The sequence below is a fragment of the Euprymna scolopes genome, chromosome 39 (assembly GCF_053919585.1).
Source record: "Euprymna scolopes isolate OS-2025 chromosome 39, ASM5391958v1, whole genome shotgun sequence".
NCBI lineage: Eukaryota > Metazoa > Mollusca > Cephalopoda > Sepiida > Sepiolidae > Euprymna > Euprymna scolopes.
In genome coordinates this window covers 61,207,976-61,224,932 of record NC_136520.1, presented here as the reverse complement: position 1 = coordinate 61,224,932, position 16,957 = coordinate 61,207,976, and the positions used below count along the sequence as shown (strand labels likewise).

Below are 16,957 nucleotides of genomic sequence, written 5' to 3'. Positions count from 1 at the left end.
TTCCGGTTTGGCGGTGATCGTAACAGCATAAACGTTAGGTTTTACCCCGTTCTTTTCCTTCTTTGCAGTACGGGTTCGAGCCTGCCTTCCTACTACCACTTTTATTTTATTTTTTATTTTTTGCTCAACATACACATCCAAACACCCGGGCAACGCCGGGCTGAAATGCCAGTATATATATTAAAAAAAAAAACATGAGTTAACTATATATTATTTTAATTGGAATTCATTATTGCAATGAGTATTATTTATATTAATTTATTTATTGCGGACTATTATTCTCATCTTTATTAGTTGTTGTTTCACAACGTTTCGGCCAACTAATTATCTGGCTTTCATCATGTGGTAACCGCGATGGATAGGAACTTCGGAGACCGTGGCGCAGTTAATAGAGACGTTGAATCTCTGTGGTTCCAGATGAGCATTGTCTGAAGATAGCGGTTTCAATCCTATCCAAAGCCGGCCAGAGGCTTACTTTGCCAAAACGTGGTGAGACAACAACAACTCCAGATGGCAGTGATTGCTGAGAATGCAATTAGGAGATTCGAAGTTCCTATCCGTCGCGATTACCACCTGACGGAGGCCAGAGAATTAGTTGACCGAAACGTCGTGAAACAACAACCAATAAAGATGAGAATAATAGTCCGCAATAACTAAATTGATATGAGTTAACTACTGTGTCACCTTTTGAATTGCCTGCTCCGTTCGTCTTTTTTAATTACCTACCCATTCTTCGATTATCAGTATTTTGATTTGTTTTAATTACTTGTTTACAGTTTTACATTTTAAATTGCCTGCTCCGTTTACATTTCTAATTACTCACCCTTTAACTTTTTAAATGCCAATTGCTTTTCATTTTTAAATTGCCCACTCTTCCACATTTGAATTACCTGCCCATGTCATTTTATTAATTACCTATCCTTTCACATTTTAATTACCCATTCTTTCAAATTTAATTACCTGCCTCTTTCACTTTATTAATTACCCAGCCTTTCACATTTTTAATCACCTGCCTCTTTAAATTTATTAATTACCCACACTTTTCTATTTTAGTTACCTACCCTTTCACCTTTTAATTGCCTATTTTATATTTTAATTACCCACCTCTTTCATATTATTAATTACGCACCCTTTCATTTTTTAATTACCCAATCTTTACTATTCATATTTAATTACCTATTAATTACTATTCACTTCATAAATTGCCCATCCTTTTACATTTTAATTACCCGACCATTGCATTTTATTAATTTCCCATCCTTTCATTTTTTTAATTAACAGCTCATTTTACTTTATAAATTGCCCATCCTTTTACTTCTTAATTACCTGCCCATTTCACTTTATTAATTCCCCACTCTTTTATTTTTAATTACCCTCCCTTCACTTTATAAATCACTCATACTTTCACATTTTAATTACCCGTGCATTTAATTTTATTAATTACCCATCCTTTTCACTTTTTAATTACCCGCCCTTTTCACTTTTTAATTACCTGTTATTTTAATTTTAATTACCCACTCCTTTAATTTTTAGAATTACCTATCCCTTTTATCTTATTATTCATCTTAACCCTTCCACTTGTGAATTACCTCTTTTTTTTTCACCTAAAATAAATGTGTTTTTATTTCCTTAATTGTTCCTTTTTATATTTGTTTATGTGGACTTGAGAATTTTTTTGAGATAAAATAATATTTTGGAAGGTGTATGCATTTAGAATTTTATCCTCTCAAAACTATCCCGAGTATTCTTGTTATAGACATTACACAAACACACACGCACACACATGCGCATGCATACATACATGCATATATATGCAGAAGTGGAGGAAAAAAATCCAACTTTATTTGTTTTTATTTATCATTAAGTTTCCTTTACATCTGTAACTGCATTTAAAGTTTTTAAAATGAAATTTTGTTTTCAAATTAATTTTTTTTTTTTAGAAAAAAAATCACCTTTTCTCGGTATCCGTTTCAATTTAGAATTTTGAATGCAACACAGAAATAAACTAGTAAGGAATGGCCTTTTTACATACTAACCCTAACCCTAACCCTAAACCCTAAACCCTAACCCTAACCCCGCCCCCTCTCTCTATCTGTCGCACACTCTTCCCCCCTATCTCTTACTCTCTATCTCTCACACACTCTTCCCCGCCTCCTCTCTCTTGCTTGCTCTCTCTCTCTCTTTCTCTCTCTTTCTCTCTCTTGCACACTCTTCCCCGCCCCCTCTCTTTAACTCTCTCTCTCTCTATCTCACACACAAACTCTTTCCCACCACCACCGCATATACGTCAGAATTTTCAGAATACGAGAGATGATATAATTATTTCCACAGTCAAGAAACGTCGCAGCCCAAACGAACCATGAAAGCCAACAAACCGGAAGTCCAAGAATCGAGTTTCGCCCTCATTTGAGCTCACCAGTTGATTCATCGGGATTCGAAACCCGAGCCGAGTGAAAAGGCATGTGAGGTAAGCACTCTGCCAGCTGAGCATAGGCCCCGCACACAAGAAAGTCTATTAACTAACACAGACCAAGCAAACCACAGTGAAATTCGACTATGGAATGTACTGGTATGTACCTACTTCGTCTCAAAGAAGGAGTACTGTCATCCAACCACTGAGAACCCAAACGGATGTCTCATATTTATATTGTATTTAGAAACAAACATAAGAAAAACAGACATGATATATCAGATCAAAGAAAGTAAAAGTTCTTTATGAATAAAGCGTCTTTGGTTAGTAAATTTAGTTTCCGCGATAGTAGGCAAATGCTGGGGATTGTAAAAAAAAAAAAAAGAAAATGTTTCGTATTACTATCCCGTCAACACCCGAGATAATCAGAGAATGTGTGAGTTAACGTCTTTCTTACGAAGTTTTTGTTTTGTCGTAATAACAAGATACGTGCTAAAATATATACCTTATGTTTGATTAAAATTTTAATTGTTTTAATTAACCGTAATTTGCAATTAACTGAACAAGTCAATAATCTCTATCTCTCACACCACTCTTCATCGCCCCCCCCTCTCTCTCTCTCTTTCACCCTCTCTCACTCACTCTTCCCTGCCTCCTCTCTCTCTCTATCTCACACACTCTTCCCGCCCCCTCTTTCTTACTCTCTCTCTCTCTATCTGTGACACACTCTTCCCCGCCCCCTCTCTCTATCTGTCGCACACTCTTCCCCCTATATCTTACTCTCTATCTCTCACACACTCTTCCCCGCCTCCTCTCTCTTGCTTGCTCTCTCTCTCTTTCTCTCTCTTGCACACTCTTCCCCGCCCCCTCTCTTTAACTCTCTCTCTCTCTCTATCTCACACACAAACTCTTCCTCACCACCTCTCTCTCACTCACTCACTCTCTATCTATCTATCACACGGTATTCCCCCCCCTCTCTCTCTCTCTCTTTCACTCTCTCTCACTCACTCTTCCCCGCCTCCTATCTCTCTCTCTATCTCTCACACACGCTTTCCCGCCTCCTCTCTCTCTTACTCTTTCTCTCTCTCTATCTTACACACTCTTCCCGACCCCTCTCTCTTACTCTCTCTCTCTCTCTCTATCTGTCGCACACTCTTCCCCGCCCCTATCTCTTACTCTCTATCTATCTCTCACACACTCTTCCCCGCCCCCTCTCTCTTGCTCTCTCTCTCTCTATCTCACACACACAAACTCTTCCCCACCACCTCTCTCTCACTCTATCTATCTATCTATCTATCTATCTATCACACGATATTCCCATCTCTCTCTCTCTCTCTCTCTCTCTCTCTCTCTCTCTCTCTCTCTCTCTCTCTCTCTCTCTCTCTCTCTCTCTCTGCTCGTAATCTGGATGCGCATGTAAATGTGTTGAATCTCTCCCTGGTCGTCCTATGATTTCTTTCTTAATCATTTTCCTCTTCCTACATTTTTTTACCTCCGCCCAAACCATTCCTCTCTCTTTTTTTGATGCATTAAAAATAGTAATTATGCAAGCCATTCACCTCTTCTTTATATAATAACTAACATTGGAAATGGCTGAGAAACTGACATCACCACTCCCGACGAAACCTGGTTCAGATGACCCTGAAATAATTAGTAATTAGTTTTAAATTTTAGATATTAATTATACTGGGCAACGCCGATCAAAAATAAACCAACTTTGTGTGTATTTGTTTTATAGTTTTTTTTTTACTTTTAGCTAAGCATACAAACACACCTACACACAGGAAAAACTTGTATGCCTACTAGACACTATCTTCGATTGTCTAAGTTTCTTACAGAGTTTTTTTCTGAACAACCTGGCACGAAGATAGATTTTTCTACAAGTAAACCCTGACTAAATATCCAAAATCACATGGTATTCGCGGCACAAATAAGACCTCCTCGATATTGTTAACCTACATTGGCTTCGATGCCTCTGTTTAGTCTTGAAAGACAAAGGATAACTCCTGTAGGCGCAGCTGCGCATGTAATTGTAAGGCAAGGATGACTAAAAACAATGCCGAGATAAGCGGAGAGCACATCCATCACCTGGAAGTCCCAAATAGTCACCCATTTAGTAGTGACCAGGTTCAACGTTGTTTAACTTCGGTGATCCAATGGGAACCGGTGTGGCAATGTAATTATGCTGTACAATGTCTATTACGAACAATAGTGCACTTTCTCCAAGTGATGTTACCTTAAGTAAGAGCACATGGCGTGATACGCCACCAGACTAGATGTCATCTCATCTTGAAATCCACTAAGACCAATGGACCACAGAAAGATATAGTATAACATATTTAAATGGTCAATTAGAGAGAATAAAACTACGTTCTCAACTTTACTCAGTGTTTGAAAGGTAAACGAGAACTTTAATGGACTTTTCGAATGTCTATCTCATATAGAATTCAAGGGTTAGCCACAGTTAGGGGGGGCCCTCTTGATTTTTGAGGACTTCGACTGAAAGAAAATGAAACAAGTGAAAAACAGACAACTGCCCTTTATATAATAAACTAGCGGGGGGTACCCGGCGTTTCCCAGGTGTTTGGAGGTATGTGTGTGTTGGAGGGTAGATCAAAACAACCCTGTTTAAAAAAAGATAAAACGTTGGCTGGGTGTTTGGAGGTGTAAAAGAATAAAAAAAAGTTTTAGTAGATAGGTAGGCTTGAACCCCGAACCTTTCACACGGAGGTGGAAAGGAAATGAAAAAAAAAAAACCTGCGACCTAACCATCTCGACCACAGGAATAGATGAATTGATACGTGTGTTAAGTTGACGTTTATAAAGCGAAATTAACAGGTGCGAGAACGTTAAGTCGCGTGATGTTTGACCTAGTTTTGCGCTGGAAGCCGGTTTCTGTTTTCCCCGCTACGCGGCGATCAAAAACTATCTGGAAAATAGCTTGTAAAAGTCGGGTAAATTAAAAGATAGCTGCGACCTAAGTTCCTTAGTCGTAGATATTATTATTTAGACAGCATATAAAAAGTTTTAAGAAGGAGCGAGCCAACCGAGAATCACGGCTAAAAAAGCCTTTTGTAGACATACACAAAAAGCGAACACGCATACATACATACATACATACATACATACATACACACATTTTCGCTTTTATATATATAGATGACTCGCGGCGTTTGTGCAGAATGTTTCAGATGTCAAAACAAACCTGCTGAAGGCGACACCGTAACAGTTGTTACCCGAGTACCATAATAGTGAAAAACAAACACGTATTAAGGATAGAAAAAGTTTACAAACAAATTGTATAAAGTTGAACAGAATAATTTAACAATCTAGTAAGTATTGTAAGATCTTCTTAGTACTTGTTCGTTTTATAAAAAAAAAAAAACAGTTAATTTCATTATTGTACTAATATTGTGTAAGATGTACGAGGTGGCTTCAATAAGTTTTTTGCACAGGCATTAAAAATTGTCGTAGATTTTTGAAAATTCAGTATGTTATTGCTATACATCTTATAAGATGACTGATCAATTATTATGATTACAGGTTCAAATAAACAGCTACAGAAGGAATTGGAATACACTCTACTAAAATCTGATTGTAACAGCTGGCGAATTTAAAAAAATGCAATCTGTATGTGAAGATATTTAGAAGAACGATATGCAATAAAATTCGGTTTAAGTTGGAAAAAATGCCACAGAAACATAGAGTATGCTTCAGACTGCTTTTGAACAGATTTTGCATGAATCGAGCATCAGTTTTTGAGTGGCATAAGAGATTCAAGGAAAGCAGGGAGTGTGTGAGGAATGATGAGAGACGTGGAAGAAATAAGGAATAAAGAACACCACAGTTGAAAAAAAAATCATGAATAAGGACCGTCGTGCATCTATAGAGACACTAAGTGCACAGTTTGATGTCAGTGTGGGAACTGTCACATAATTTTTTATGAGGAACTGAAGATGCAGAAGATTTGCATAAAGTGTGTCCCAAGAGTGCTAAGAGAAAATCAGAAAGAAAGATGTTGTCATAGCCAAGTTCCTCACCATCCCTATAGTCCAGACCTTGCTCCCTGTGACTTTTGGTTATTCCCTAAGCTCAAGGAAAACCTTAGAGGCTGTTCTTATGAAACAATTTAGGAGATGAAAGCAGCTGTGACTAGGGCCATTGACACGTCACAGCAGAGGGCACTTATAGAGCCTTTCAGAAGTTGTTGGAACGGTACAATAAATGCATTGCAGCCGGAGGAGATTACTTCGAAGGGGACTAGAGTTTCATGTGCGTACTAGCAAGAAAATTGGTCATACAACAAAAAAAAGTCTAGAAACTTATTGAAGGCACCTCATACTAGCAATGTAGAAAGACAGAAATTCCCACTAGAGCTTAAGTTAAAAATTTTAAAGAAAATTGTCGTCATAAGAAGCCTCGGATAAGACGTGTCAAATAAGCTAGTTCAATTTTTCTTATAGCTCTTATCTGTCGACCGGGACAGACGTGTTTTTTTTTTGGGGGGGGGGTTAAGATCCTATTCTATCCTCACTGAGGGATATATGTAATTCACTGTTGAGGTCTCTTGATGCTGAAAAGCCTTCTAGCCTAATAGTTTCTTCCTTTGGGCTGCTATACTTTGGAATTTACTTCAGGTCTCCTGCTTCCTGACATGTAGAAAGTTAAATGTAATGTGAACAGACATCTCGTTGCTCAACTCTGTACATAGAGTCCCTGTATATATATCCAAAATAGTAACTCTTTACGTTCCAAATGACAATATTCCTTGTTTGGGGTGAATCATAGTAAACAAATATTTTATTGCAAGGCAGGAGACATTATAATGAAAAAGAAATAAAGATTGTCTGCTGTTGTTACCATCATCTATTACGATCGATGAATAAGGATTAAATCATCTCTACTACAATTGATGTAACTACGTGTCATTAATGCAACGTAGTTGTCTACTATGAGACGCCATTTAATATATATATAATTATAAAATTTAAATGACCTTGTAACGGGTGCTGTAACCCAACATCCGGTTTACGACTTCCGGTTGCGCATGCGTACATAAACAAATAATCAACGCGATATTAAAACGTATTGTTTTACTGTGTACTTTTCCAGCGTCCCAATTGTTTTTTTTTAACGTTTAAATTAAAAGATATATCAAAATTTGAATTTAATTTATAGTATTATGGTATCTGTTCAGTGCACATTTACCTATAAGTATGGCAAACCACTTATATTCAATGACTTAAAGTTTTTTTTTTTCAAAAATAAACAATTATAAACAGAAAACGACTCATAGAAATCTATCTATATTCTTTTTCATTTTAATATACTTTCATAGAAATGTTTCTGTTATGTTACAAAAAACTATTTTTTTATGTCACACGTGTCACGCTCATAGATTAATTCCATAGCTAATATAACATACTGACCCAACGGGTCACGGGTAGTCTAGTGTTGAATAAAATTGGTCAATTACTACTACTTGTTATAATTCAATGGCTGTAAGTTTTATTTTATTTTTAAAAAATAAACAGTTATAAACAGAATGGCTCATAGAAATCTATCTATATTCTTTTTTCATTTTAACATACTTTCATAGAAATGTTTCTGTTATGCCACAAACAACTATTTTCTTTACGTCACAAGTGTCACGCTCATACATGAATTCCATAGCTAATATAAAATACTGACCCAACGGGTCACGGGTAGTCTAGTCACATTTAAAACTGACGCCGACAGATAGTTTCCCTGATATTAAGACATCGGTTTTACCAATGTAATACACTATGACCTACAATGGTCGGCCATGATTTTAAGCTTTAGAGGATACTAGCAGGGCTACCCGGCGTTGCTCGGGACCGTATAAACAATGAAAAAACAAAAGCAGATATTGAACATATGTTTTATTCTTAGGGGAGAGGAATCTTTCATCTCAAGTTTTAGTGTTACAAACAAACATTTGTCTTTTATATATATAGATAATGACAGGTTTTTTTGGGGCCCCCCTCGAAGATAACTGATCAGTTGACCAACTTCTAGTGGTCCGTTTGACGTGAAATTTCGATATTTGTCATCCGGGTGATGGGGCTTCGATATGATACCAAATTTGTCAAGTTTGGTTCCGTCTTTCAAAAGTTTTAGCGTTACAAACAAACATACATACATACACACAGACGTTTGGCTTTTATATATATAGAAGATAAACAATGCGCATGCGCGGAAAGTTTTTTTTTCTTTAACTTAAGCCCTGCCTGTGTGTTCATAATTTGGTAGATATATATACCAAAAATACACTGTTTCGCAAATAAATTTTAATACTGAAAACTGACACTTACATACTTTTATTCCTGCATTATTTCTATATGTACTTTTATTCAAAAGGAATCACCATTCAAGAATTTATTTCATTTGCATATTACATTAAAGAAAATCTTAAGAAAACATTGGCCTTTTGGTCAAGATCAAAGTGTAGTATCTGTTCCGGCAGATACTGCACTTAAGATAATTTGTACCAGTCAATGGAGGGGAAACCCTCTATACTGGGACAATTATTATTTTTGGTAACCAGAGTGACCCCTTTTAGGGGAGCTGGTTTTTACCTCACATTAAAAACGGCCTTGTGCCTAATTTGCTCAGTGGGGGAGCAAATAAACACCATCTGTTCCGGCAGATGCTGCAAGCTATGACTAGCTATGACTAGCAAAGACCAGATGTGGGGGCAACCCCACATGCCTGACCATTAACCAGCTCCCATTTCCCACCTCTCGGGAGCTGGTCCCCTTTTTCCCTTCCCCCTCCCTTCACTCCTCACATTAAAAATCGGCCTTGTGCCTAATTTGCTCGGTGGGGGAGCAAATAAATACCATCTGTTCCGGCAGATGCTGCAAGCTATGACTAGCTAGGACTAGCAAAGACCAGATGTGGGGGCAACCCCACATGCCTGACCATTAACCAGCTCCCATTTCCCACCTCTCGGGAGCTGGTCCCCTTTTTCCCTTCCCCCTCCCTTCACTCCTCACATTAAAAATCGGCCTTGTGCCTAATTTGCTCGGTGGGGGAGCAAATAAATACCATCTGTTCCGGCAGATGCTGCAAGCTATGACTAGCTAGGACTAGCAAAGACCAGATGTGGGGGCAACCCCACATGCCTGACCATTAACCAGCTCCCATTTCCCACCTCTCGGGAGCTGGTCCCCTTTTTCCCTTCCCCCTCCCTTCACTCCTCACATTAAAAATCGGCCTTGTGCCTAATTTGCTCGGTGGGGGAGCAAATAAATACCATCTGTTCCGGCAGATGCTGCACTTCCATTTCTTGTTCTCTTTCACGACTGAGACATTTTTTCTATTTTTGTACCTTTTCTCCACGTTAAAAAACGACCCTGGTGTCTAACTCTGTCCCGTGGGGAGGCATAGTAAATAGGTACATTAAAGAAAATCTGTGTTAATAATTTGCTCTAAATTTTTAATGGAAATTAGTAATAGAATTGTCTTAAGTATTCTATTCAGAAATATTACATAAAGATGATTTATTTTTTTAATTTAATTTACATTTAATTTAATTTATTTTTAATTATTATTATAACACAGATCAGCTTCGTTTAAAAACGGAAGTTTTCATTTAACCTATGAGTTATTTCCCTTTAAGCTATCAGATTTTATTTCCCTGTTTGAATTTCATAAATGAAAATGGCTCTTTTTTATTCTTCAAAAAAAATATGGTCAGCCTTCAGGTAACAACTTAAGATATTTGGCTATTTGGTGTATCTTAAATAGTCTGTGACTAAACCTTCCGCCTGGCAATAAGTTTTTTTTACCTGGAAACGCCGGGTATGTACTGATAGTATTTTATAAAGTAGTGTTCAAGAATAATAACTAATTATAATAATAACTAATTATAATAATAACTAATATTTTTAATACAGTCCTAAGCTATAGTTTATTCGATCTATGGGTAAATCAAGCGGTGATGAAGAGTAAGAATTTAACTTGAATGTAAAAAAAAAAAAAAAAAAAGAGCAAACCTTGCGCGGGTGAAGGTATTAACAACATCTCCAAGGATGAACATATGTGCAAGGTAGCTAACGCCGGCCGCAATGCCACAGATACTCGCCAGGAACATTAGAAATCGATCTCCTTCGGAAGCAAAATAGCACTGAAAAATAGATTGGAAAAACAAAAACTTTTGATTAATTATGTCTGCTTCAAGGTCAATAAAGATGAATTATCCCAAGAAGACTGTGCCCATTGAAGAAAAAAAAAAAAAAAAAAAAAAAAAACGAATACGAACCAGCAATACGAAAGAAGATTTCAGGATTAATTAAATGATGATTTAATTATTTATGTGTTAAGTACACCTAAAAGTAATACACACACACACACACACACACACACACACACACACACACACACACACACACATATATATATATATATATGTATATATTAAGTAATGTGATTGATAATTTAAAATTTAAAAATCAAATTATAATTAAATTAAAAATCCGTTTCATAAGAAGGAACAACAACAAAATCAATTATCTGTACGATCGTTTCGGAAAACGATGCTTTTTATTGTGGTAGACATCAAGTTACGTACACAGTTTATTGTACGTAACTTGATGTCTACCAAAATAAAAAGCATTGTTTTCCGAAACGATCGTACAGATAATTGATTTTGTTGTTGTTCCTTCTTATGAAACGGATTTTTAATTTAATTATAATTTGATTTTTAAATTTTAAATTATCAATCACATTACTTAATATTGAATTAGCTCTAGGATATTTACCTATCGAGCTTATTATATATCTAAATTACAACGAGCACTTTCTCTTTCCTGTATTTTAATTAAACTAGTAATTTCACTGTTACATTGAAATGCACTCAGCTCTTTAGACTATTGTTCTAATCTCCTTTAAATTATATATATATATATATATATATATATATATATATATATATATATATATATATATATATATATATATATATATATATATATATAAAATATAAAAATACCAGCGGTGGTTGACGTTATGTTTTGAGAAAAATAGAAAAACCGAATAAAATTATTAAAATAATCAACGTTTCATCCTTATTTCAGAGGACATCTGGAGGATATTGAAGTAAAAATGCAAGAAAAGAAAATGTCATGGATCGTACGAAAAAGAGAACAGTTTTTGAATCCTACCCATGTCGGGAAGGACAAACATATATGAAGGTTGGGTTGTTCGATGTCTATATATACACTTTTAAAAATGCGTTAAAATAAATATGTACATTTTTTTTTCTCTTGTAAACTTATTCAGTTTACAGGAGAAAAACACACACACACACACATATATATAATATAAAATTTTATACGTTTGTCTGTCTCCATATTTTCAAACTCTATCTCCCCCAAAATTAAAAGTCGAAGAGCGGCTTTGGGGGCTTCAAATGATTGGATTTTTTTTACAGACCGTTCTTTTAAAAGTCTTTTAGGGATTAAAAACGGGACAAAATTGAAAATTCTTTTATAAATTTTGTATATTCATCTTAGTTTATTTTTAATTTTTGATCAGTTTATATGCGTGTCACGTTGGCACAGTGGTAATGCCACCAGCTTTGAATGCTGCGGTTTTGATTCTAGCTGATGGCACTCAAATACGTTTTTTTTTTTTTTTTACTTTTGAAATTACAATTTTAAGCGTGGGGATCACTTTTCTATATAAATTTAACGTAAAATGAGCACCCACTTTTTGGCCACAAAGCGTTCAACCAGACATGTCATATCTGGCTATTTTTCAAGTTTGGCGATCGAGAGGAGGGGGAGCAAAACATGATAAATGCAATTTTTCTTTTGTTTATTTGTGGTGGTGGGGGGGGAATTACATTTGAAATATAAAATAACAATAAATTTAATTAATTTATGAGACCTTTCACCTAACAATTTTATAAACAGAACGAACCCCAAAATATGACAAATTCAATTTTTTGGCGGAGGGGAGCATTACATTAGAAATATAAAATGGCAAAAATGTCATTTAATTTTTTTGGAATTAATTTTTGGTAGATCTTTCTTTTCTTTTTTTTGCGATTGCACGGGCATTCACTGCTATTTTTATTGAAACAAAAGTTGTAATAGTTTATTTTTAATTATCTTTTCTTTGCGGGGGGACGTCTTTCCAGTGCTCAATATCCGAGGAATAGTTTCCTCTCTTTGTAGCCCTTCTGACGAAATATCTGGTGGATAGGGTATTACATACTTCTTCTTTTTTGGGCGATTACATTTACATGTTTTCATCTGTTCATGTATTTTTGTTGTGGGGGTATCAACGTTGCCCAGGATGAAAATGATTAGTATACAGGAGTGTTTCAAACGATACTTCATGTCAACCCAGGCAACGCTGGATACCCATGCTAGTAATATCATATTTAAAGTATTTTACGCCTGGGCAAAGCTGCCTCCATTAGTATATATATATATATATATATATATATATATATATATATATATATATATATATATATATATATATATAATTCCACAACCAAACAATTCTGCAGCCCACAAGAGTCATGAAAGTCAACGAACCGGAAGTCCAAGACTCGAGTTTCGTCCTCATTTGGACTCATTAGTTAAACAACTTTATATATATATATATATATATATATATATATATATATATTATTTTTATCAAATTTTTTATAAATAATATGTGTGTGTGTTTCTTCCCTATTATTTCATATATAGTTTATCTTTATTTGATTTTTAAGCTAATGTCCTTATGCCAGAATTTTTGTATATATAAACCTTGTTTTTATCCTCTTCCGATGAAAAGCATTAGGTTTCGAAATGCAATGGCATAAAGAGGTTCGCTCTTTTTTTTATTGACTATATGATGAATTATTTTTTTTTTTAATTTTGAATTCTCCTCCGTCATATATATATATATATATATATATATATATATGTGTGTGTGTGTGTGTGTGTGTGTGTGTGTGTGTGTGTGTGTGTGTGTGTAAGTCCGTTGCTACTTGTTAAGTTACAACCATCAATTTTCGATTGAGTCAAAGAAAGCCTACTTTCTCAATTATGATCTTCGGGTCTTGGAATGGACTTCCAGGAGATGTAGTAAATGTAATAGTACGTATCTGTTCTGGCATTGCGTTTAATCTTTTTAACGGTGAAGAGGTCGTTCTAGACTGAGGCAATTTTTATTTTTTAATCCAATTCAGAGTGTCGTTTTTTTTTGGTGAGCTCGATTTCAGCCCCATTAAAAACCCTTGTGTTTAACTCTGCCCTCGTGGAGAGGCGAGTAAACAGAGACGCAAGAATGTGAAGTTAGAAAATGCTGGGCCATCGTATCCTCTTCTATGTAAATTCCTACCCCCCCCCCCACCACCACCACCACTTTCCTGAAGTTTGCTTTTGTGGAAAATTTGCTGAATTGAATGGAGTTGAGTCAATAGTAAAAAGATTAAAAAAAAAATTTTTTTTTTAAAGCGTTACTTCAGGAATGTAGCAACATCCTTTTCCTTTTTTTTTTTTTTTCAAGGTGGTCACCACTTATCAAGGCCCGGAAGCCACTCCAGGATAAGAGTTATTGCGTGTACAGTACGTTAGTGTTGAGATTTGATAAAGCGTCTTACTTAAGGGGGGCGGTCCATCAGGAATTTGTTCATGTTGGACTTGAAGACATTCAGCTTAGATGGGTTGAATAGGCTTCCTCCAAAGGAGCAAGTTTCTAGAGAATATCAAAATCAGTCACTTCTATAAGATGACAACGTTAGGATTTTGTAGTTCTTTCTACATGCCGCATATGGTATTGTAACGTTGTCCGGGAACCAACACACGTTGTGGGCAGTTTCAGTTGTAAAAGTGACCAAGAACAAAAAAAATAGGAAATAACTCCAACTCGTTTTTTTCTTTTTTGTTTTTGTAGCAACAACATTTATTTCCTGTTTACTACAGCCGTGATGTCATCCACGCCTCCCACGAGATCTCGAACGTTATCTCGTTTCTCACGTGATCATTCTCTTTCTCTTTTTTATAGTCATTTCTTTTTCTTTACATTAATCTAATAAGTATCAAAATTCGAAAACATCTGTGGAGGACAGGATAGCCTGCCCAGGTAATTGGGATGCATGTATTTTTTTTATATGGAGGTCACCACTCGAGCATAGGTTATTGGGTGTACAGTAATCAATGGGATAGTATCGCAGTAATCATTAGTAATGGAGATTTGATAAAGTGTCTTACTTAAGGGGACAGTTTGTCAGGAATTTGTTTATGTTGGACTTGAAGACATCCAAGTTGTAGTCAGGTGGGAAACAGGCAAACGGAAGAAAGTTCCTGATATAGATCAGGAAGAGAGTTGGGCTCAGGATGCACCCCTGAGGGACTCCAGCATTAATACTGTGGGCCTCTGATTTCTGCCCATCAACCACTACTCTTATGAGCCTATCAGAGAGAAATGATTTTATAATTGAGAAAACATTTCCAGTTATACCGTAGCTGGAAATCTTGTGAAGTAGGCCCCTATGCCATACCTTATCGAAGGCCTTTGATATGTCCAGAGCAATTGCCCTAGAAAGGAAGCCTTTGTCGAGAGATTCACTAATCCTATGAGATATAACCGTTAGCACATCTGTTGTAGATCTAGCAGAACAAAATCCATATTGCATGTCATTTAATGAATGGTAGTGATTGAAAAGCAAAGGTCGCATAATGAAGAGGCAAAACATACCGATATATGATAGTGAAAGAATGTAGATTCATTTACATAAAAATACATGTTAGGAAATGAATATAGTGATAGTAAGAATAAGAGTTCGTTGGGAAGAGAGTAACGTTACTTGCATATTTAGTATTTGATGATAGGCTGACGGGTTAGTCAGGAGAGCTGGTTTGGTTTTCCATGCCAACTAGAGCATTTTATCGTCACATGTTGACTGGTTGAGGGTCCAGCAAGAAAGAGATCAAAGTATACAGTGGCTGTGTCACTCTCTGCTTACCAGAATTAAAGAGCAATAATCGAGTTAGCCTAGAAATTTCAATTCCCACACATCCGATCTTAAAAATAGCTTTTCTCTCTTATAGATAAAAAAAGGAATAACTTTGATAGGGGAATATTTTATGTTACACCGGCTATGAAAAATAATAAAATATCAGCAAATCATTCCTTTTTAAAAAAATAAAAATATTTATTGTCATCAGGAAATATTGCTCATTGGTAGAGCGTTCGATTGCAGATCGCATGATCCTCTGTTCAATCTCAGATGTACCTTACCGTTTTATTTCATTTTTTTTTTCCTTATTAATGAGTTCAGTTTAAGATAAAAGAAGAAGTACTCTAGAAGTGTAAGCCATGTTTAGTTTCAGAACAGTTTCCGATGGAAGGTGACTGGTTCTCAGTAGACAGTTCTCGAGTTGGAATCCACAGAGCAAAAGATTCTTCCCGTGTTGACACGAAGAAAACATATGCGAAATTGCTACAGAAAGGTTTAATATTTATGGAGCAATTCTGGTTTCTGATTGGTTGGTAGCAGAACGTGAATTAATTCAATTAGTCAGTTCCTAGCAGCATCATTTATAAATAGAATCTCCCGACTGTGTAGGATAATACCCAATTATACTAAAAGAATATTGTAACAGGTACCATTGAAAATCGCCGCAAATCATTTCTGCGTTTGCATATTTTAAAACCAACATTAATCAGAAGTGACTTTTCCAGAGCATTCATCATCAAGCCCAAATATCAGCTGACGTGATATTGTAAACAAAGACAGACGAAATTTGATGAACGAGATTATTTTATTCTACTTTATTTATTTATTTATTCATTTATTTATTTTTGCGAATTATTCCACCGGGTAAATTATTCCTCGTAATATATAACAATCAATCGAGGATTTATTCTATAATAATACATACGCAATATGCTAAATTAAAATATCATGTTTAAGCGTATTGTACGACCGGGCAACACCGGGCTGTCAGCTAGTCAAAAATATGAAACCAACTTACAATCCAATGTTTCTGAAAATACCCCTTTTCAAATGGTGCCACCATCACTGCAAACCATCTTTTTTATTTGTTTTTCGTTATTATGTATTCTGTTTTTACAAATTGATTAAATGCAGTTTCATATATATATACTAGCAGAGATACTCGATGTTGTCCGGGATTTAAATGACGATCGACGAATGTTTCACACTCTCATATTTTTATTGTCATCGAAATCGGTGAAACCGTCCATTTTTCAATCCAATCGATTGATTTCCTGCTCTAGTTGGGGACCCATCGAGGTGCGAGAGGAAGCTTCACATCTGTCTCGCAGTGACTTAGTCCACACTGCATTGTAATCTACATTGCACTGTAGAGAGTCTACTGTTGATTGCATAAAATTATTTTATGTGTAAGATAAGTATAATGCATCAATTGTGCTCTTAACAGAAACATTCATTTCAATCTACTGTTGATTTTATATGCCTGACCTTACTGCTTGTGCGGTGATAATGGCTTGGATTTAAGTTTAAAATGAAGAAGCCAAGTATCATGGTTC

At 35.7% G+C, this 16,957-nt stretch overlaps 1 protein-coding gene and 1 long non-coding RNA gene across 3 annotated transcripts in view; both read right to left on the bottom strand.

Annotated features, from left to right (window-relative positions):
- The window catches only part of LOC145263805 (ATP-dependent translocase ABCB1-like), a 218,656-nt gene that overhangs the window by 143,212 nt on the left and 58,487 nt on the right, over window positions 1-16,957 (bottom strand). For both annotated transcript variants that reach the window (XM_080120869.1, XM_080120870.1), the window contains exon 3: window positions 10,432-10,562. In XM_080120869.1, coding sequence (XP_079976995.1) covers window positions 10,432-10,562 — 131 coding nt within the window. The remainder of the gene's footprint in view (window positions 1-10,431; window positions 10,563-16,957) is intronic.
- LOC145263801 (uncharacterized) lies at window positions 856-3,910 on the bottom strand. Its single transcript, XR_013864600.1, has 2 exons — window positions 2,278-3,910; window positions 856-2,069 (listed from the first exon to the last, which is right to left on the bottom strand). It is a non-coding gene; the product is annotated as an uncharacterized LOC145263801 (long non-coding RNA).